At 43.9% G+C, this 23,400-nt stretch overlaps 1 protein-coding gene and 1 non-coding gene across 7 annotated transcripts in view; both read left to right on the plus strand.

Moving 5' to 3' along the window:
- Nucleotides 1-8,126: 8,126 nt before the first annotated feature.
- Nucleotides 8,127-8,199, plus strand: TRNAE-UUC (transfer RNA glutamic acid (anticodon UUC)). The gene has a single exon. It is a non-coding gene; the product is annotated as a tRNA-Glu (tRNA).
- Nucleotides 8,200-14,139: 5,940 nt separating this feature from the next.
- Nucleotides 14,140-23,400, plus strand: part of ANKRD44 (ankyrin repeat domain 44) — a 329,081-nt gene continuing 319,820 nt past the window's right edge. For all 6 annotated transcript variants that reach the window (XM_068544732.1, XM_068544730.1, XM_068544733.1 and 3 more), the window contains exon 1: nt 14,140-14,291. In XM_068544732.1, coding sequence (XP_068400833.1) covers nt 14,265-14,291 — 27 coding nt within the window. In that variant the 5' untranslated portion in view covers nt 14,140-14,264. The remainder of the gene's footprint in view (nt 14,292-23,400) is intronic.

The following is a 23,400-nucleotide window of genomic DNA, read 5'->3' on the forward strand; positions in this document are numbered from 1 at the left end:
AATTAATTAATTAATTAATTAATTTATGGCTGTGCTGGGTCTTCGTTGCTGTGCGCGGGCTTCCTCTAGTTGTGGAGAGCAGGGGCTACTCTTCGTTGCGGTGCACGGGCTTCTCATTGCGGTGGCTTCTCCTGTTGTGGAGCATGGGCTCTAGGCGCGCAGGCTCAGTACTTGTGGTGCACGGGCTTAGTTGCTCCACGACATGTGGGATCTTCCTCAACCGGGGGTCAAACCCATGTCCCCTGCGTCGACAGGCAGATTCTTAACCACTGCACCACCAGGAAAGTCCCCAAAGAGCTTACTGAACCATTTTTGAAACTGTTCTTTTACAAAAACAGAAAGTCACAATATACCAAATGTCAAGTAAATTTGAACTTGAGAGAAGTTGGATTAGGTTCAAAACATTTGAATTCATAAACTTGAGCAGGTTCTAAATCAGAGCATTGATGAGTCCCCTGGTTTCTAATTATTTTTCCTCTTTTATGCTTGTGTGTGTGTGTGTGTGTGTGTGTGTGTGCGTGTGTGCATGTTTGTTTATACAGTGCCTACTTCATATGCACTCTGAAGTGCACTGATGAGAAGAAGAAATTTCTCTGTTTTGATTACACTGGATTTTGGGAGGCAAGAAAAACAATCCTGAGGCTTCAGACTTGGAAATTCAGAATGCATATTTAATCGTCTATGAGCAGTGTGACTACCATTCTTTTTTTTTTAATTGAAATATAGTTGACATACAATATTATGTTAGTTTCAGGTGTACTACATAGTGATTTGACATTTGCATACATTATAAAATGATCACCATGATAGGTCTAGTAACCATCTGTCCCTATATTAAGTTATTACAGTATTATTGATGATATTCATTATGCCATATATTACAGCCCCATAGCTTATTTATTTTGTAACGGGAGGTTTGTACCTCTTAATCCCCTTCATCTATTTCACCCACACCCACACCCTCTCCCCTCTGGCAACTACCTGTCTGTTCTCTGTAACTATGAGTCTGTATTCATTTTGTTTGTTTGGTTTGTTTGTTTTTAGATTCCACATTTAAGTGAGATAACATGATATTTGTCTTCCTCTGTCTGACTTATTTCACTTAGCGTAACACTCTCTAGCTCCATCCATGTTGTCACAAAGGGCAAGATTTCTTTCTTTTTTTTTTTTAATTTTTGGCCCCACTGCATGGCATGCCAGATCTTAGTTCCCCGACCAGGGATTGAACCTGTGCCCCCTGCAGTGCTAGCGTGGATTCTAAACCACTGGATCGCCAGGGAAGTCCAAGATTTCATTTTTTTTATGGCTGAGTAGTATTCCCTTTTATATATATATATGTGTGTGTGTGTGTTTATATATATACATATATATATATATATCTCTCACAACTTCTTTATCCATTCATCTGTTGGTGGACACTTAGGTTGCCTCCATATTTTGGCTATTGTAAATAATGCTGCAATGAACATGGGGGTGCATGTATCTTTTCCAATGAGTGTTTTTGTTTTCTTTGGAAAAATACCCAGAAGTGGAATTGCTGGATCATATGGCAGTTCTATTTTTAATATTTCATACTGTTTTCCATAGTGGCTGCACCATTTGGTCCTGTTTGTTGTCATTTGTTAAAGCCACTGAAATAGGGGACATTTACACTTAGTGATTTTTTTTTTTAAGATATATTTCACAGATTACTTAACATATTATTGAAAAGAGTGCTTTGCAAAGATAATTAAAAAGTGTGTATGGTTTATTACTTTATATGCTAATCATATATATATATATTTGTTGTTGTTGTTACTGTTGGGGGACAGGAAGGAGACTTGGAAATGTTCCAGGACCTGAAAACAGCAAAAAACTGATATAACTGCTATGCTCTACATTTGTTTAGTGGCTGATGAATCTGTTGAAGGTGACTTAGAGAAGAATTTTTGGAGTATGAAAGAATTATCTTCTTAACAACATCTTATACATTAGAAGATATAATTTTAGTTCAGTTAATAAAAATTTGACTGAGGGCATATTATGGGACCAGGCACTGAGTGTGCTTGAGATAAAAAGATGAATTTGAAATGGACCTGCCCTCAAGGAGTTCACAGTAGAGTGAGATACAAACAAATCATCAATATTTAAAGTGTTAGACCAAGTAGTAAGAGGTTAGATAAAGTACAGGAATCATACAAAGGGGGGCAGGATTAAGTGTGTCTGGGGTGGTGAGGGAGGATGGTGAGGGAACGTACAGCACCTGGCACTGTGCCTGGTACATAGTAGAGGCTCAGAAAATGTTAGTTCCCTTTTCCCCTTCCTTTAGATATAATATGTTGACCTTTATATGCAAAAATTACGATTCTACTGGCCAAATGTCAAGGGGATATGGAGTTCGAATTCTTTCCTTGTTGAGTGTTAAGTTAGTACGGATTCTGCTGCATTAAAATTTTTTTCGATTCTTCTGGGGACTAGTGACCAATATTTACAAAATTGCTGACCAGTGCAATGGGCAAGCAAGGAGCAAAGAACAGACACACAAATCAATGTTCAACTATAAACTTGTGGTAAATGAACTGACCATATTTGCTGAAGATTCTTCTGTCTTTGTTTCATTTCAGCAGCATGGAAGCCTACCAAAGTTCTAAAAGCCGTACTTATTAAACTTTTCCTAAGCACCCCAAGAGCATAGCTGGGTAAAGACTTACTCCTAGGGCTTGGGAGTATGGAGGTTTGGTAGGGGGAGTGAAGGGAGACAGTGTGGGACTATTGTCCACTGGAAATACAAAATGTTTGAAATCTTAGGTTTATTTAAAAGAGGTATGCAAGTGCTATAGTCCAAGCTATAACATACCCATTTATTTATATAAATATGAAAATACTGCTTCAGGTTACTTACCAAGTAAATGATTTAACTTCCTGAATCACCAAGTAAAAATGATGTTCCAGGAAGAAGAACTGAGTTTATCCTGTGATTTCTGAGCCCTGGGTACACCATTATGAACAGCTTGGTCTTCAAGAAAGAAATAATTATTTGTATCTCACAGATCGTATGACCAGTTGATGAACTGATATAACGGCTTCATTACTACATTCCTCATTTCCCACTTGCTGTCTCTTTGAAGCACTATGGCTGCTCATTCTAATTTAAGACAAGACAGAGAATCTGTGCTCACTTCAGCAGCACAGGCATCAAGGTCTTACACATGATGGAGTGGAACGGTATCTCTCATGCCTTTCCTTAGAATCATCCCATTCCTTGTCACTTTCCCTTTATGGTAATGCCATGACAATTGTTCTCTCTCTCTCTCCCATCGATTTATTTCTTTCCACTTTCAAAGCATTTTCCACACACGTTTTGTCATATTGTTCTGTAAAATATTGAGGACAGACATTCTTAGCCTTATTTGACCAGCGATAAACTAAGGTTTAGTTAGGTTAAACGATTTACCCAAAGGTGCTTTCATTCAAAAGTATTTACTTTGTTATCTACCATGTGCCAGACTCTGTACAATGAACTAGAGACACAAAAGTGAGTAAAACACAGTCCCCGCTCTAAAAGAGGAGTCAAGAAAGTAAACAGACAATTATAGGATCAAGGGATAAGTACAAAAATAGGATTTAAGCAGAGGGCACTAAACATAAGCCTTAGGGAAATTCCTATTCCAAAACTGGGAGACAGTGTGAGTAAGGGAGAGCTTTCTTGGTAAGTGATATCTAAATTGAGATCTAAAGGATGAGTACAATTAACCAGACGAAGACAACATGGAGTTGGACGAAATTATAAATGCGAAACAGCGATATGCAAAGGCTCAGAGTGAGGGGAAATATGATGTGTCAGGGAAGCTGCTTTTAGCACAGTGTATGAAGTGTGAGAAAGAGGCGAGGCTGCCATGTTTAGTCTCACAGGTTGTGCACTGCACTACTCCAGCAGTCATCATTCACATAGACCAGGATGGGAATGGCGGCTCCAGAATTGAGCAACCTGGCTTCCCTGCAAGAAGAAGGGTGGGTGGGGAGAGTGCAGGACTTTGAAAACCAAGCATGCTAAGGTGTTTGCCAATAGCCTGCAGGTAATGGAAAGCCATTGAAGGAGAGTGACTTGATCAGGCTTGCAGTTTAGAAAGATTGTACTGCCTGTGGGATGGAGAATAGATCCAGGGAAACCAGCTAGGAGGCTGCTCCAATAGGTGAGTATACATTGAGACTGTCCTGAAGTGAAGTCCTGGAGACTGGGATCGGAATAAGTGATAGATTTAAAAGATATGACAAAACCAGAATTGATCAGACTTGGAAGAGCCTCAGCTTTTGTTTTTAGACCAAACTAGGTCCATGGTAGTGTCATTTACTGAGATGGAGACACAGGAGGAGGAATGGGTTTAGGGGAACATTATTAATTCTTTTTGGATATGCCGAGTATGAGGTGATTTTGCCACATCCAAGAGAGGAGTTGGATGGTATGGAGATCAGGAGAAATACGGTTGCCCTGAGACACAGAAATGCATTTTGGGCCAAAGACAAAGTGTTTGTCAGCATGTGCCCAAGTGGAGCTGGTCAGAGCTGCTATGTTTTCAGAGGAGTGGCTCAGGGGAGTTGGAGAGGGATGAGGAGGTGAGGAAGGGGAGATAAGAAAAAAGAGACATCCCTTGTGAGAAGTTTGGCTGTGAAGGAGAAGAGAGAGGGGCAGTTAACAAATTTTGTGAATTTGCATAATCATTTTTCTGGAGGAAGGTTGAGAATGGTGCCTTGGATTTTACAGCGTCCCAGTGAAGCTGAAGGACCACCACTGCGTGTTAAAATGCCCCATCAGGGGGTTCTCTTTTAATGGAGCTTGATACCTCCACCAACTTCACCTCTTTGACATTTCCTTGCAGCTTCTCTTCTCTCCTTTATTGCCCATCCCTTTGTATTTTAAGATGAGTCTTTCTCATCTTCTCTTGTTTTTGATTTGCTTTTCCAACACAGCTGTCTAAAAAAGTTGAAAATAAATGGAATTTTAGAAACCACAGTAAACAGTGGAAGCCTTAACCCAGAGCAAATGCAATATTCATTGTAGCAACCCCTCACAGGAAAACTTTAAATACTTTATTTCTAAATCACTGTAATAACTTAGCTCTTTCTACTTTGTTCTACATCTGAAAAGTTTTTTGTGTTGCTGACTTTTACACTTTGGGTAGGAAAGTAGGATTTTGAGTAAGTATTTAAAGAAAAATATCTTAGTACATATTGAGTAGAATTACTACATTTGCAGCTATCATTCCCTCCACTTTCATGCTTTTAAAATCAGATAGTGTGCCATTATTTATCGAATTTGTACTTAGTAGCCAGCACTATAGGGGATACCAAAGAAGTATAAGCCATGGTCAGTGCCCACTAGAAGTTTCTAACATAATGAGGGAAACAAAACAAGTACAAAATAAAATATAAAAAGTCATAGAAAATTGATACTTACAAAACTGTTAAATACAATAGTTGAATAATAGCAAATAAAACAATGAAGTACTACACTGAATGCTACTGATTACACATGTGCTAGAAGGTCAAGGACAGTAAAGAACAAGAGCCGCGGAAGGCATTCCCTGGTCTAAAGAACATAACTTCCAATAAATTAACACCGAAAATAATTTTACAATATTTATTTTAAAAAACTACTATATTTCTTCAATTCTAAGATGTCATCTTTTCACATTTTACAACAATAGATATAACAGCTAGCATTCATCTTGCACTGACTTTGTACAAGGTACTAAGTGCTTTATATGTGTTGACTCGTTAATACGGATCATTTAATGGGGTGGAAATATTTCATCTTCTCCTCCCTGAAAAAGTGCTATTAAACCATTGGTACAAACATAAACCCCATGGCTGTTTCGAATCCAGGAAGCATGGTGTGTGCAGAAATAAATAGTGCTTATAAATGAAAATTTATAAAAATGCACTGACAAAACTTTCTAATCTCCTTAGCCTCGACTGCAAGGCCCTGGGTTCTGCTTTGTGAGGATCACCTGTAGCCCTGATACCCTTGAACCTCCTGTAGCTTAACTGTTCCATCAAAGGCCACACCAGCTTCAAAACTGAAAAGTCTCCACCCTGACATAGTGAGGTAACCTCATTCAAAATTTATCCTCATTCAGCAGACATTTACACAGCTCTGCTTGTGGCTTTCACCTAGGCTGCGAGGGTGGCTCTGATTTTTTTACAAACAGGGGATCAACTATCTAAACCACCAGCGTAAAGTCAAAATAGATAATTACATTGGGTTGGGTTTCTCAGGAACAGTCTCTGAGGTGGAGATTGGCATGCTGGGATTTATTGGTTTTTAGGGTCACCACCTGTGGGGAATGAGGGAGAAGCTTATCTGCTATGAAGTTGCAGCACAGGCCTCAGATGATCCCAGGGGAGCTCTGGGGCTAAAATGTCCCCAGTTGAGGTTAGGGGGCTGGGCCTCTGTTCCCTTCCACTCACTGGATAGGAATACCTCCAGGGAGATGTTGTAATCTCGATTGCTCTTGATCAATGTTGATTGCTCTTGGCTGAGGCCAGTTCTTTAGGGGAAGACAAATGCAGGCTGTCAGCAGGCAACATTCTCAGGAGTTGGGGGAGCGAGGGCTTTGGTCTTGGAGGTAGGAACTGGGTGGCACACCACAGCGTCCACTACAGTGACATACATTATACATTCATATGTTTTGTATATTCACAGGCATATATGTTCATATAGACATACATGGGTATATAGGCAAGCATATATTTATGTGTGTATTTATATTTATCCAGGTTTAAGATGCATAAGTCAGGGGACTTCCCTGGCGGTCCAGTGGTTAAGACTCTGTGCTTCCACGGCAGGGAGCACAGGTTCGATCCCTGGTCGGGGAACTAAGATCCCACATGCCACGTGGTGTGGCCAAAAAAAAAAAAGCATAAATCAAGTAAAGAAAACAACCACGGTGAAATGTGACATAGTAAGTTGGGCGGATTTATTAAAATCATAGGTAGTGATCACTGCAGTACAGTAGATCTGAGGGTTGCCTCTTAGGGAATATTTTTGAAATTTGAGGGAGTGTATTTGGTTGTCACAAAGAGTAGGGAAGTTCCAAGCATTTATTGGGTGGGGATCAGAGATACTAGGTGTCATGCAATGTCGAATTTCAAATGTCCCACTGAATACTCATGTAGGTGAAAAAATCTGTTTGTAATTATCTTAGCCTAGAGCTTAACCCATTTTACATATAAACATAATGTTTTTGTTTTGTTTCATATGGTTTTAATATTCTGTGATTTTTCTTATTTCAGGGATGCACCTCTGTTGTTGTAGCAGACAGGATCTAGTCGGGAAAACAAACCACAGAAATAATTTAATATGGAGAATTGCTGAAACAGGTGTTGAGGACTGAAAAAGCAAAGAGGGAAGCAGCATCATGAACTGGGCTGGGGAACAAAGGGAAAAGTTTAGTTACCAGGACTAAAAGTGTGCAAGACTCATACCTTCATTCCTGAAGGGTCTGAATCTACTTTTAAACTCTTTTAAAAAAAATTATAGTAGCTTTCCATTAACTTTTACTATAGGACACGGAGGTGCTAAGAGGTATCACAGAAAATCAAGAAGGCAATCCTTTTGTCCCCATAGTCTTCCCTGACCCCACTGTGAAGCAGCAAGCCAATTTCCTCTTGGCAATTGGAACCAATCACCCCAGCCAGGACAGCAACCCCTTCTTCACCTGCTTTTTCTCTATAGTATGAGGAGCCCAAAGTGCCCAGGTACCATCTCAACCTCAACCTCAATGGAACCATAGTTGTGATCCCTGGTGGAAATATTCCTCTGTTGGGAAGTAAAATCTCCAAACCAGCAGGGCTCAAAGTTACAGGAACTGGAAACAGAAATTGTGTGAGTGGATTATTGGGTATAATGATGAGAGGAACCACTTCCACTTTCCCCACCCCTTGATTCTTGAACCTGTGTATTTTGAAAGAAACAGTACTATATATTGGCACTGACTCAAAGCATATACTGCATCCTATACGAGGGAACTTCAATTTTTAACATGTTATTTCCTAACTGGCACCAGAACTCAGTAGGCTATTCCATTATCCTTCCAGGAGCATCTGGCTAGTGGGGCATATGATAAGACTAGCAAATTCCAGGGAATTCCCTGGTGGTCCAGTGGTTAGGACTCTGCACTTTCACTGCTGAGGACCCAGGTTCAACCCCTGGTCAGGGAACTAAGATCCCATAAGCCGTGCAGTGTGGCACCCCCTCCCCCCAAATTCCATTTGCACGAGTCCATTGCTGCATTTCTTTTGCTATGAAATGAGTTCCCTGGAAAGAAGTAATATGTAGAATATCATAACAGTGAGTGAGGTATAATGAGTTCATGGTTGGTAATATCAGAAACATTCTGGGCGTAGAAAGCAAATCTGTATCCAAAATATGTGTTTATTCCAGTAAGACAAATAGCTGTCCCTTCCATGATGGAAGGGGTCCAGTATAATCAATCAATCTGTTACTAGGTGACTGGCTATTTTCTCCTGGAAATAGTGCCATATTGGAACTCAACGGGTGATCTCTGATGTTGGTAGATATGAACCTTACTGTGGGGAAGCCCATGTTCTCAAGCCCATGCATATCCTTTGCTTCTGACTCCATGGCTACTTTGTGCAAGCACTGCAGTAGGTGGAAAAAGAGGCCAACTCCATCAAATGTGTCATCCCCCTGATTTTGAAAGCCTTCTCTGAGTGGATGCCCTTTGGTGTACACAAATATCCTCACACTTTGTGCCCACTCTGAGGAGTGCATCCACATACCTCTTCCCTAGACCTCCTTGTCATCAATCTCCTAATCTTTTCTTTCCAAGTTATTGACCATTCAGGAAAACCATCAGCTATTGCCCATGAATGAGTGTAGGTCTATACCTCTGGCCATCTCTCAATCCAGACAAAGTAGACACCCAATGCACTGCAGGACGTTCTTTGTGCTGGGAGAATTTCCCTTCAGTACTACCAACAGGGGCATTCCTCATGGGAGTTCTAATGCTAGAACAGACCGCTTCCAGCTTGTGCCAGTATATTGAGGAGAACTGTATGTAAACCAGTTAACTGATTGAAGATGAGGAGGCAATATACCAGGAGTAAGAATCAAAGGAATCTAAGTCACTGGCTAAGGCAACTTGTGCTTTCTGGACCTGCTCAAGCTGTCTCTTACATACCACTTCCATTTGATGAGGGATTGCTCTTGTGCAAGCCCAACCTTATGGGCTGATGGGTCAGATAACATCCAGTTCATAACGGGCAGCTGAGGTTGCATAGTTACTTGATGTCTCATGGCCAGTCATTCAAATTCAGTAGCAAGCTAGGTACATTTTCTCAACTGGAGAATTGTTATCTGCAGAAGAGGGCATGGCTTTGCTGTGAAACTAAAGAAAGCTGCATTGTGGATCTTCTATTAGAGTTTGCCAGAGGCAGATGTATATGTATATATTTGCCACAGACACTTCAAGTATCATGGGATTCCTCTGGATCATAAGGTCCTGCTACAGAGTCTTCTTTTTCTTTACTCCTGATAAAAAATGCCAGCCTTATGAGTTACTGGGTAGATGGGTCAGAGCACCACACTCAAATGCAGTATATATTTCTTCCAAAATCCAAAGAGGCCCAACAAGTATTGTGTCTCATTTTTAGTGGTAGGTGGTACAAGGTGCAGCAACTTGTTTTTCATCTTGGAGGGATATCTCGATATCTTTCTATCACTTGGATCTCCAGAAACTTCACTAAGATGGTGAATTTTAAGACTTCCCTGGCAGTCCAGTGGTTAAGACTCTGCACTGCCACTGCAGGGGGCACAGTTTCCATTCCTGGACGGGGCACTGAGATCCTGCATGTCGTGTGCATGGCCAAAAAAAAAAAAAAAGTCTAAAGTATTTGTTACTTCCTGTTTATTAGGTCCAATCAGCTTGACGAATCTAACATAGTGATCGAGATCTCTGCAGACTAGATTATGACAGAGAGCAAAGGAGTTTATATCCCACAGACAAGACTATAAAGGTATGCTGCTGGCCTCGCCACATAAAAGAAAACAGCTTTAGTGCAAATTGGAATAGATGAAGATAGCACATATAGAATTGCAGTTGCAACTGGCATTACCATCTGATTAAGTTCATAACAATTCATAATTATTCTGTAAAATCCACCTGCCTCTGGATAGGCCAAACAGGTGCGTTAAAAGTGGGAAGTGATAGTATCACCACTTTTGCATCATCCACATCTTTTATGGTGGTCCTAATTTCTATATCTCTCCAGGGATATGGTATTGCTTTTGGTTTTCTATCCTGGTAGCAAGAGGAAATTTCCAGAGGCTTTCACTTGGCCCTTCCTACTACAATAGCCTTCACTTTGTAGGTCAGAGAAATAATGTGGTGATTCTGCCAGTAATTGAGCATGTCAATTCTAATTATATATTCAAGAAGTAGGGCAATAACCACAGGGTGGATCTGCAAACCTACTGGATCCATGGTGATATATACTTGGGTGAAAACTCCATTTACCATCTGACTACCATAAGGGTGCACTTTGATTGGTGGACCCAGTGATATTTTTGGATCCTCAGGAATTAGCATTAATTCAGAAACAGTATCAAAGAATCCTTCAAATATATGGGTATTTCCTTTTCCCCAGTGTATGGTCACCCTAATAAATGGCATCAGGTTCCCCTGGGGAAGGCTTGGATGAAGATTTGTAGTATATATTTATGGCAATGCTGCAAGATTCTTCTTCAAGGGGACCAGCTACCCTTTCAATCAAGGTCTCTGTGTCTGTGAACTGGCTGAGGTATGGAAACTGGATGAGAAGAATGATTTCATTTGATGGCTCAAGTCAGGTTTCAGGCAGCAGACCTAGAGTTTTGCTTGTTAAAGAGATCAAAGAATATTTCAGAAGTCTCTCCATATATTTCATTCCTGTGGCCACCTAGGGCATTACCAAATATCCCTGTAGGTCAAGACCTTTGAGTACCACTTTGTCCCTGCTACCCAGTATAGTAAGTGTCTGCCTGGTCCCTGCCAGTTAAGTGCTGCCACTTGGCCTTTGACATCCCAGGATCCCACTCTCGCAGAAATCAGGGAGTCGTCTCAAAGGAAGCATCTCCCACCATCATATCCAGTTACCACAGAGCTTTTCTGGTGCTCCCCTTACTAATGTATTTTTCTTTTTAAAAATTTTTTTATTTATTTATTTTTGGCTGCGTTGGGTCTTCATTGCTGCACGCGGGCTTTCTCTAGTTGCGGCGAGTGGCGGCTACCCTTCGTTGCGGTGCGCGGGCTTCTCATTGCGGTGGCTTCTCTTGTTGCGGAGCACAGGCTCTAGGCACGCGGGCTTCAGTAGTTGTGGCACGTGGGCTCAGTAATTGTAGCTCGCGGGCTCTAGAGTGTAGGCTCAACAGTTGTGGCGCACGGGCTTAGTTACTCCGTGGCATGTGGGATCTTCCCAGACCAGGGCTTGAACCTGTGTCCCCTGTATTGGCAGGCGGATTCTTAGCCACTGCACCACCAGGGAAGTCCCACTAATGTATTTTTCAATGCCTTACTGTAGGGGTTTGTAGTTTGGGGATGGGTATACAGTATGAATGATAAAATCACTCCAACATTCCCGTCTCCATAAACCTTTGGATTTTTTTTCTCTACATTGTACCAGGGACATTCTGTCATCTCCATCTCATCAAATATAGACCACCACTGAGTCTGAGTTTTTTTAACCAATGAAGCAAACTGTTGGAGTCACTTTCAATTCATGAGCTCACACATTAAATCCAGACTTTCTGGTAAATGCACCCATATCAATAAATTTAGTTTAATCTTCCGCTCTTTATTTTGTTTGGAACTTGACCAGGAACTATTCAACCTTTCACAAAATCATGTCACCAATGACAACACCAATGTTGATATGTGAGTTGCTAATAAAACATTCAAATTGGATTGCATTTGTAGTTCTCTCATTCACAATGGTTCTACACACAGGTGCAAGCATCTTACTATTTGTCTTCCGATAGAGTTGTGCTATAGCATCTACTTATTGAAATACACATTAATTATAAATTGCTTCCCTTTTATTTTTCCTTTATTATACAATTAGGACATTATGTTGATTTGGAGGGAAATTTGCATAGGTAGGTAATATTATCTATGAATTTCATTTCATAGTAATGAGTGTAAAAATACTAGTTATAAAAGGGGATGATGGGTCTGAAAGGGTTGAGAAATGCTTGCTCCTCCTTTCAAACCAGGCATGCCCATGATGAAGCAAAGTGGATCTTGAGTGCATCTGCCAAATCAAATCATATCTTATCACTCTTCTGAAAGACAGCTATATTTAGGTAGAGAAGTCAGTGTCCTGTTCAGTTACTTACAAAGCCATGCAGGATGATATTAATAAATAGACATACCAACAACAGCACTGAAGAACTGCTTCATAGATGCAACAAAAGCAAACTATTTTGTGTTTGAGGGAGGCCTTGGAGTGAAATTTTTTTTTGTCTCTGTGCGTCACTGAGGATAGTGGAGTGGAAGCCAGGAGAGTGCTTTCTTGGTTCCCCTTGCCTGTGTGACTGAATCCCAAGCCCATGGTTAGATAATAAATGGGAGGATACTAAGCAAAAGCTCCCATCCCTCCTCTCCTTTCTCACATAGACTCTTTGGGGAGGCTCTGAAAGTGGGGAGGAAGAGTCCACATTTGGTTTGTGAATGAAGGGTAGATACTGTGGTTTTGGTTTGCCGTTCAACTGTAGGTTTGTTCCATGGCATGCCAGGGGCACGTGGGGCTGCCTGGGAGCATCACCCCATACACTTGCCCACTTAACCCTTTCTCCTGAAGAATCTCAACTCTTGTCACTTTCTCAGGGAAGCCCATCCTCACCTACCAGTCTGGCCTGAGTCCTCTGTCATGGATTCCTTCATAAGTATTTTTTTCCCCCTGTGATCCCTTATCTCATTCTGTAATTACATGCATTAGTGATGATTATTTATGTCAGAGACCTCCTAAGACTAGGTATCTTGGATGTTTATGCTCCCCTTTACATACTGTGCCTAGCCAGTATCTGGTACAAAGTCGGCACTCGGTACATGGTTGTTGAATGAATAAGCGTTTGCTTCAGATTCCACAAGTATTAACACTTTACTCTGATTATGACTATTACCATTGTGTGTGTATATCCCATGCTGTTTGACAGCTGGGTCTTCTATCTGTTGAAGAGCATGGTAACTGGATTTTGTAGAAATGAATGAGTCAGAACCGGTGGAAATCCTCAAAAGCCCAATTAATGCGGTAATTTAAGACCTCTTTTCTTCTCTGGTAATCCGCTCCACCTCCTTCCTCCCCAAATCAAAACCCAGTGTTTGAATTTAACGATGGGGTTCTGCGCGTGTCCAGCAGGGAGGTAGCTGGAGAACAAGATGCAAGGGCCAGAGCCCTTGTCCCCAACCTCCAAATGTTTGACAAACACTCGCTAAAGAATTAGCGTCGGGGCCTCCCCGTATTACACAGATGGCATCAGCATAGTGGCCCCTGGCCCAGGTGGGATAAATTGAAGTGCTGGGCAGTCTGATTCCGGATTAGGGGGAGAGGTTTAGGGGAAGGCGTGTGATCCAATCTCCAGGGTTAAAGTTGGCTGCGTGTGAGTGCAGCCTTTCTTGCCCCTCGGGGTGTGTCCACAGGGCTTGCCCGTCAGGTTGTGTTTGTGGGAGACAGGGCGAGGGTGGTGGGTCACGATCAGCCCCCCGGGAAAGGGGCCTCTAACCGTGCACGCCCTGGGTGGGGGCAGCGGGGGGCGGCCGCGGGCCCCGGTCCCCCTCGCCCCTGCGCAGAGTGCAGGTGCGGAAGCAGGCAGCAGTCCGGCCCCACGGCGGCGCGCCGGGGGCGGGGGCGGGGGCGGGGGCGCGCGCCGGCGGGCGCCGAAGGCCGCGGGCTGCGAGGCGCGGCCGCGGGCGGCAGGAGGCAGCGTCGGCCCAGGCGTCGAGGCGGCGAGCGAGGCAGCGCGCGGTGATGTCAGTGGCGGCCCGGCTGGCAGCAGCCGGTACTTCCTGTATAAAGGCGGGCGGGCTCGGCTGCAAACCCTACTAGCCAGTGTCAGCCTCTCGGCGGGAGGAGGAGGAGGCGGCGGAGGAGGAGCAGGGGGAGGGCTGTCAAATTCGGGAGCCAGATTTTTTTCCTTTCCCCTGGCAGTCCCTTCCGCTTCCCCGGCTCCTGGCGTGACATCTGCGGACCGGGGACCTGTATGTGTGTGCGCGCCCAGGAGCGGAAGAATGGCAGTGCTCAAACTCACCGACCAGGTAGGGGGCGGCGGCGCCGGCGCGCGGGACGCGCGGGCGCGGGGCGGCGCGGAGCCCCGGCGGGGGGAGGGGGGCGCGGCGCGGAGCGTGCCAGCGAGCTGTTTACTCGCGGCGAAGAGGAGGAGTGTCTGCGGCCGCCGGCTGCTCCGAAATCCGGCGGCTGCAGCTCTCCTCCCCGGCTCGGTCCCCGCCCTGGGCCGTTGGAACTGCGCGCTCGGCTCGGCGGCCGGGGCGCCCCGGGGGCTGGGGAAGGGGCGGCGGGGCTCCCGCTGGCGTGCGGGGGTGCGCGGCAGTGCGTTGTCCGCGGGCCCGGGCTGGGCAGGGGGAGGGGAGGCTCGAGGTGCTCCTCCGGCTCCTGTGGCGCTGCGCAGCGTGGGCTCCGCCAGCCCGGGTGGGCCGAGGGGAGGCTGGTCCGCGCCGCCGGGAGGAGGACCGTGGATGGAGAGGGAGAAGGGATGGCAGCCTGGGACAAGCCAAGAGACCCCCAGCCAAGCCGGAGACCGGCCCATACCGCGGCTCTCGTGTGGTCGGGCTGTCTTTACCCTTTTGACATGACATCCTGACTTCCTCTTTAGTAGCCCAGAGGCTGTGTGTGTGTGTGTGGTGCGCGATGGGGGCCCCTGGCGCGGCTCTCCCAAGAGGAGTGAAGTCCGGCCCGGGGCTCCACTCGCAGACGGTGGGCTACCACACAGGGTAGCTCTGGAGTCCTTTGCTCGGAAAGGTGTGGGTATTTGCTGGCTCGGTTGACAGTCCTCACTGCAGGTCTGTGCAATGGAAACACCCTACTTTTGCGGACTCCGCTGCTCTGAGGGCATTGACACTCACAGGCGCCCAACCAAGTTGCATGACAAAACTCTGCAGCTCGTCCTACGAAAAAAGGAAACAGCTTGCTTTTTTTTCCTTCTGCCATTTATTCATGGATAGTGAAATGAACATTGTTTTGCGGTCCTGGTAGGCGGCAAGGCATTCTTGACTTTGACACACACGGTCAAACATGACAGTCCTTGGTGTTAAACATCTCATACTTATCCAGTGGGTTGCGCCTCGTGCCTCGCTGTCCTCAGTATCCAGCCAGAACTTCCTGCGACTTAAATGCAGTCAGTCACCACGATAGTTTTTCTCCTGCCTTTAGATTCAAAGTTTTGCTTTGCTTTCCATAAGTATTTTCAGGCTTTTAAAATTTTCTTTTTTGTGTGGGGGAGGGATCACTGAATTAAAATTCACGTTATCGTTAAATTTAGCAGGGGGAGCAGCTGGTAATCGTGACGAATCTACTTGTTCGCATTGGTTCCAGAGCATTGAAGAGTGCTTGTAAGTTGATACTAGTTTAGGCTTCCCCTCAACCTTTTTGGTCACATACTTGACAACTGTTATACATTTGCTTGTTTTAAATCTTCCAAGTTTAGTCTGCCTTGGTCTTGTTATCTTTGCCAGTGCAAGTTACTATATTTCTGTTAATGCCTAAATCTTCATCTTCAAAGTACAAAAAATGCTTCTAATAGGCGTTGTCATTTTCACATACACAGAAGAATTTCACATAGAATTTTAGAGCTGGAAGGAATGCCAAAGATGATCTTCACCCAGATCCTTGATTTTTTAAATGAAGAAACTGAGGGATAGAGAAGGGAAGCATGTCTTCCTCAAGGACCCAGCTTTTGACTTGTAGGGTAGAGATGCACTCCTGGCTCCTGCCTTCCAGGTTCCTGTGCTTTCTTCTAGGGATTAAGACACCTCCCTCCATCTTGTCATTGAATGTGTTGAAAGGCTGACAAGAAGGCATCCTCTCCTAAATCAGATCAACACTAGTGAAAAGTGTACTTGGTCTTAGAAAGAAAGGAAGTTATTCTCCAGGACTTATCAGAGTAGGACTTTCAAAGATCGTTTCTCTTTTAAAGTGTTTCTGAATACATCCCAACCCTTCCCCCAACAAACTAGTATTACTGTGGGGGGAAAGAAAGAGTTGTATAACCTTCATTTGGTTCCATTTACTGATGCATAAAGGGAAACTAAGGAGTTCTAAGATTCAAGAGCATCTAAAAATTGCCAGCCTATCTTGGGGCAAAACCGGAGGGAGGTTGGGTGAGGAGGTAGACTGGGTGGGGTGGAGTGGTGAACAGTGATGGTTTCTGTGAGGCTTTAGGTCCAGGAAGTGTGTGGTCTTTCTTGCCTTATATAGTCCTACCTTTCAGTTTGAGACTAAATTCTTAGAAGCTGGTTCTTAACCTTACCAGAGGCTTAAAAACCCTTTGCTTAAACTCCTATTGCAGGAGCTTTGCTTCACCATTATGGGTAGGGAGCCACCTGCTTTGAATCCGGGCCTTAGAGTTTGTAGAAGAGTGCCTACGTCTCCACTCAGCTGTTTGTAAAGCAATCACTTGTTAATTCCCTCTCATCTGTTTAACACCCTATTTGCAAGGTGGAGCTTATTTTTGCGAGGGTTCTTGGATTTTTAGTTTGAGGACACATTCTTGCTGTTGATAACCTGAATCACTAGTTGTCTTGTTTCTTTGTTTTATTATTTTGGTTTTTGTTTGTTTTTTTGAGTTTTATTTTGTTATTTTTTAAAGTGAGGTAATGTTGATTTGTAACATCACATAAGTTTCACGTGTGCATGAAAGAAGGTGACGTTTCCTGTCCCACTGGAGCTGGGGGCAGGAGCTTGCTGGCGATGACGGTCACCACCTCAACAGTCAGTCCTGTGCTGACATCTCCATCATGCAAGAGGAGGAAAATGCCTTTTCCTAACTCTGTTTTGGGAGAGTAAAAAGAAAGGGGGAAGGGAGAGGCAAGTGTGGTGTGTTTTTTTTTTTTTTTTCTTTTTTACAATGAAAAGGAACTGGGAGCTATTGCTGCAAACAAACTTCGCGTTGAGTACTTCTGCATTTTAACTGTCTCTTCTGTTTTCCCCTTCACAAAACACACATCAGTTTTCTTGCAGCGTTAGGGGGACCAGTCTTCCTGGTTTGCTAAGGACGGAGGGGTTTTCGAGGACGTGGGACTTTTGGTGCTAAAACCAGGACATTCTAGGCAAATCAGGTCAAGTTGATCACCCTATACAGCACAGCACACACTCACCTATGTAATTAACATAATAATGTAATTATTCCATCTATGAAGATGGACGTTGGGAGGTTTATTTATACCTTTGGTAAAGTGAGGTAATTTTAAGTTTGGGAAAGAAAATTTCATTGCATCCAGATGTAATACATTTTGTTTCAAGATAGACGTGAAATTCTTTGCAATTTGATTTGATATTGAACTTTGCAGGGCTGCGGGGGGCATTCTTTATGTCATATAGTGAAGGCACTGCAGTGATTTTAAGAGTGTGGTCATATCTTTAGCCTGGCCCCCCCAAAAAAGTTTTTCAAAGTTCTGAAGCAGAATGGTAAGTGCTATTGGACCTTTGAAATATTCACTCTTCTTCCTGAATTTGCCAGTGACAGCAGAATGCCATCTCCATCTTGAGGGCTGCCCCTAGACAAACTCTTTCTGCAGGGGGCCCTTTTTGGAGCTTCCTGCCTGGAGGCCTTTTGGTTTTGTGTCCTCTTGCCAAGTCCTATAGCTCACACTTGAGTCACCCACCTCCTTGCCAAAGGCAGTGGCTGGCAGCCGTGGCAGTGGCAAGAAACTAGAAATCCTGTAACTTTGAAGGAAGCATTTCTAGCCCATAGTGTGGGGTCTTGGGACACGTTACATATTTTACTGGGCTGCCCTTGTCCTTCCAGGGCTCCCGGCAGCACTGGGCTTACAGCAGACTCTGTGTCCAGTTCTGACTTCAGCAGAGAAGAAGGGAAAATAAAGGCTTTATTCTTTGGACCCTTCTCTAGTTGTCTTGGGATGCAGTCACGTGGTTTGGGGAGGGCACTTGAGGACTGGTGTTTCATGGCAGAGACCTCATAATGGCTTACATAATTGTGGTCTTATTGTATGCTGGGCCGTTGCCGTGAATCGTCTGTCTTAATCCTCACAGCCATGCTAGGAGGTAGGTGGTTGTGTGATTCTTACTTGAAGATGAGAAAACAGGAATAAAGAGGCTAATTGACTTGTTCGAGGTCACAGACCCAGTAAGTGATGGAGTGCAGTGTCCTACCCTGGCAGTCTGATGCTCTAACCACAAAGCTATACTTATGATAGTTGAAAGGGCAGTGCACCGTAGGACTCACAGATGCCTGCTCTTATTTACCGGGAAGGCTTCGGGTGAGCCACGCTCCCGCATTTCTCCTGGCTCGGGGGCCAGAACCAGGTCTGGCAGAGTCAGGAGCTGCTCTGAGGCCTCTGCTCCTGCCAGACTGGTGCCTGGTGCCATTTGCCTTTCACCTCCCTACCCTGGAGAATGGTGTGTCGGTTGGTAGCTTGGTGATTTTTTTCTTGGTCATTAACAAATAAACTGTGGTCATTGTAGAAAAATCAGAAAGCTAGATAAGCAAAAACAGTTAAAACCATCTGAAGTCTCTATACTCAGAGAGAGCTACTCTTGACAGCTTGATATATTTCCTTCTAGCTTCTGTCTAGGTAGCCAGGTAAGAATTTTAAACATTCCACATGATGATATTGGTATTTTTCTCTTGAGCATCAAGGTGATACCTATGATGTCTAGACCAATGGGTTTTCCAAATAAACTGAATTTATGCCTCTCTATAAACAACTGGCTGCTTTAGTGTAAATCCAGCAGTGGTACACAAGGTCTAGCCCTGGATTGATTGAAAAATTTTTTTTAAGGTTTCAACTTTTACTTCTTCTTTTCTTCTAAACAGGGAGTAAATATAAACTCAAAAAGGCACACTTGTTTGTGCCAGAAATAGGCCTGAAACATTCTTTAAGAAGATTTCTATTTCAACAATATAATGTGAATTTTAAAAAACATTTTTATTGCAGTATAGTTGATTTACAGTGTTGTGTTACAAGCAATTATTTATTTATTTAAATTTACTTTTGGCTGCATTGGGTCTTTGTTGCGCGCGGGCTTTCTCTAGTTGCGGCGTGCGGGGGCTACTCTTCGTTGCAGTGCGGAGGCTTCTCATTGCGGTGGCTTCTCTTTGTTGCAGTGTGCAGGTTTCTCATTGCGGTGACTTCTCTTTGCAGTAACATGGGCTCTAGGTGCATGGGCTTCAGTAGTTGTGGCACTCGGGCTCAGCAGTTGTGGCTCGCGGGCTCTAGAGCGCAGGCTCAGTAGTTGTGGCGCACAGGCTTAGTTGCTCCGTGGCATGTGGGATCTTCCCGGACCAGGGCTCGAACCCGTGTCCCCTGAATTGGCAGGCGGATTCTTAACCACTGCGCCACCAGGGAAGTCCAATGTGAGGTTTTTTTTTATAGTGTTTTTTAATTTAATTTTATTTATTTTATTTATTTATGGCTGTGTTGGGACTTCGTTTCTGTGCGAGGGCTTTCTCTAGTTGTGGCAAGTGGGGGCCACTCTTCATCGCGGTGCGCGGGCCTCTCACTGTCGCGGCCTCTCTTGTTGCGGAGCACAGGCTCCAGACGCGCAGGCTCAGTAGTTGTGGCTCACGGGCCCAGCTGCTCCGCGGCATGTGGGATCTTCCCAGACCAGGGCTTGAACCCGTGTCCCCTGCATTGGCAGTCAGATTCTCAACCACTGCGCCACCAGGGAAGCCCCCCTTCAATGTGAGTTTTTATAGGCGAAACTATAACATGAAATACTTTAAAAATAGGCAGGGGCTACAGAGATCTGATAATCCTGTGGTTTCCAAAATTGCATAAGCTATGGCTCTCCTTTTTGGTTTTTTTCCAAGGAAAATTCCGTATTGAAGCTCAGTATATAAAAGAGGTTGGTGAGAGTAGTGGTCCCTGAGGCCCTTTCAAAGATTATTTGGGTTTAGTATTATTTGAAAGTGTCTTGCAAAACTACTGGTGACTGGGTCAGTGGTTCTTTTCCTGACACACTGTGTACTCAAAAAACAAACATTTATAAGTGTTTGTAGGTGATTAGGAGTTACATAGCATTTGGATGACCATATCATGTTAATCCAAACTGGGACACCTTTGAGGATGATAGCGGGTAACATTAAATATCACGTTGAGGAAACAGGTGTGAGTCAGGACTGTCCCAGGTAAACCTGGACACAAGGTCACACCACATAAACTACGTTTGCTCACTTCAGTATTGAAGTGACAGTAATAGTGAACTAGTTTGGCTAGTAGACTAGTCACTCTCTTTCCAGTCAGATTTGCACTGGAGCTGGTATGATAAAGACTGTTTTATGACCTTATGCAAGGCCCGAGTTGGAAATTGGCTTCTTTCTCACACATCAGCTCTGACCAGTTGGTCAGGGGTTGCAGGAGCAATATGTCAGAAGCACTGTGCCTCTTGCAGCCAGAGATGGGGGAGAATGTGATGATTGATAATCAGTGTTTGCTGTGGGTATAATGATAAAGGAGAGGTAGCATATATTGTGCCTTAGCCAACCCTTGGCCAGTCAGATTACCCTCTGTGGGCCTCCGGCTCCTCTTTGTAAAATGAAGAGGTTGGACTGGGCGCCTTTCTAGTGCCTGGGCTCCACCCTCTCCCTCTGTGACTCACCGCTGCACGGGTGTAGTGGCTGAGGAGGGTGTGTTTGCAGATGAGCTCTAACTGAGCTCCCCAGGTAACGAAGTCAAACAGTTTATTTCTGGCTCCAGAAGAGAGTTTCAACCGACGTCAGTAATTCAGGAACTGATTCCTGCCCTGTCTCCCGCTTTCATTTTATAGATAATCCAAGATTATCTAAGATTCTTCATTTTATAGATTATCCATTTTATTGATTATTCCTTTAGTACCCTTTTGCCAACATCATCTTCGGCCTCTGCTCTGCCGTCGGAAAGTTAGGAGAGCAGGTATTTTCTCTTATCAATGTTGATGCTTCTGAAAGAGTTGGTCGCCCAAGAGGTTGAAATGAATGATTCATGACTCTAATTTTTTATGATGATATTCATAACTTTTAAGGATCCTCTTACTTGTCTCTCCTTTTGAAAACTGAAAATTTGTCTAGTACTCTATTAATTGGGCCAAGCAAAGAAAAGAAGCATGTAGTCCATCTTTGGGCCATTTCAGGCTTTACTAAGCCAATGTTTGCTTGTATTTCTTGGTTTTCATTTGTCTCTCATCCCCTCAAACACACCCTCATGAGTCATAAGCACCCCCATGTAACTTTCTAAGGTATCTTCAATGCCAGGAGGCCATTTTGCCCCAAGGGAGCCCCCCACCCCGACCCCAACCAGCTCCTTCTAAAATTAGAGGTGTGCAGAAACATCTGAGGCCTAGACACGCAACATTTAATCACAGTTCTAAGCTGTTTCTAAAGATTTCCATGTTAAATTGCTTTAGTTTTGCTTTCACTTATTTTTAAAATAACACTTGATTGGGAATCTGAAGATCTGGATTCTACTCATGGTTCTTTTTCTAATAGTTATATAGCTTCGGGCAGGTCCTGGCCTTAGTTTCTTTGTGAAATGGGAGTGGGTGGGTGGAGAGTCCTCTAAATTCTTTCAGCATTCTAACGTTCTAAGAGAGCACTCCAGGTATTTCAATGTCAACCTCTTCTCAACTCTTGGAATCTGGTTTCAAAAAGTATCTGCCTTCCATGAACTTCTGATTTTCCCTCCAGCACCCACAGTTCTGCCTGAGTCAGGGGTCCTTTCCCCCAAAATGCCATCTTCTAGTGTCTCCAGGAGCTTGGTTTTGGGGACACAGAACCCCTGGGGCTTTTCTCAGTGTGGCCTTTTGAGATTCCCTTGAGCATCTTGCAGGGCAAGGGGAGCAAACTTTCAGACCCCATGTTTGTCTGTTGAGAGCTGTGGTGAGCTGGGGCCCACTGTAGCCTTCCTCAGAGGGGCTGCTTTAGCAAACAGCCTGGGTTCTCTCCTTAATCCTGTTTTATTGAACTCCACAATATCTGGGTCTAACAAGTCTGTTTCCCAACCATTGGCCCCAGATACTGGGTGCAGTGGACCCAAAGACCATAAACTTTCACAAGGAGGGATTTCTTGCATGAGATCAACATGTGTAGATACACAGTCTGTGGAGGAAACTTGTTTTGGTATCTAAGACTGGCAGAATGAAGAAGAAGATAGGAAGTGAGCACAGGACAAGTGTCACAGCAGAAAGCCAGGCAGAAATTCAGGTCAACTGATACAAATCAGCCAACCAATTATTGTTAAACAATGGCCTCCTAAAGAGGAGGGGGGGCACCTCTACTCCAGGGGTGAACAGGATGCCTTATTGATTTTGAGAAAGAAAATATTAGAATATTTCTTAAAAAAATACCTTAAAAATTTTGTTTGTGTGTACTTTTAATGTATATTATATGCTAGTACTATAAAACCCTCTTAGCTCTACTTTCCACTTTTGGCCACCTTGGCCAAACCACAACTTAGATTATTGCAGTGGCCTTCTGACTGGTCTTCCCCATCCAGCCTTGGCCCCTGCACTCTATTCAACATAGCTATCTGATGGCTCTCAGATCATGTAGCTAACATCCTAGAGTGGTGCCCCGGGCCCTCTCCACCCAGTACTGCCACTCACCTGTTCAGCGTGTCTCTTCCAGTCTCTCCCTGGCTTCAACACAGAGGCCTCCGCACTATTCAGTGGATGTGCCAGGTGCACTCCTGCCTCAGGCCCCGAGCTTCCTGCTTCCCGCTTCCCGTGAAGCTCTTCCCCAGGTACCTGCATGGTCCACCCTCACCTCTCTCAGATCTTTGCTTGAATATTACCTTATCATTGAATTCTTTTCTGGCCACTCTAGTTAAAATGCCCACTCCACACACTTCTTGCCACTGTTTCTTTCTTTTCTCCATGGTACATATCCTTTATACCATATGTTTTATATATATATATATATATATATATATATATATATATATGTATATTATATACATATTTTTTTAAATAAAAACTTACGTGTAGGAGAGCCACAAGTAACAGGGCAAAGATATATATTATTTTCATTTCCTTCTGTACCTTCAGCACTTAGAGCAGTGTAAGGCACATAGTGAATGCTCAGTAAATATTTGTTAAGTGAATGAAATAAATATGTATGTGTATATATTTGTATGTGTTCAAATGTTTTTACTTACGAGGTGCTCAAAGAAAACAATTTGGAAAAACTTCTGTAAA

Source organism: Eschrichtius robustus, chromosome 5, assembly GCF_028021215.1.
Source record: "Eschrichtius robustus isolate mEscRob2 chromosome 5, mEscRob2.pri, whole genome shotgun sequence".
NCBI classification, from domain to species: domain Eukaryota; kingdom Metazoa; phylum Chordata; class Mammalia; order Artiodactyla; family Eschrichtiidae; genus Eschrichtius; species Eschrichtius robustus.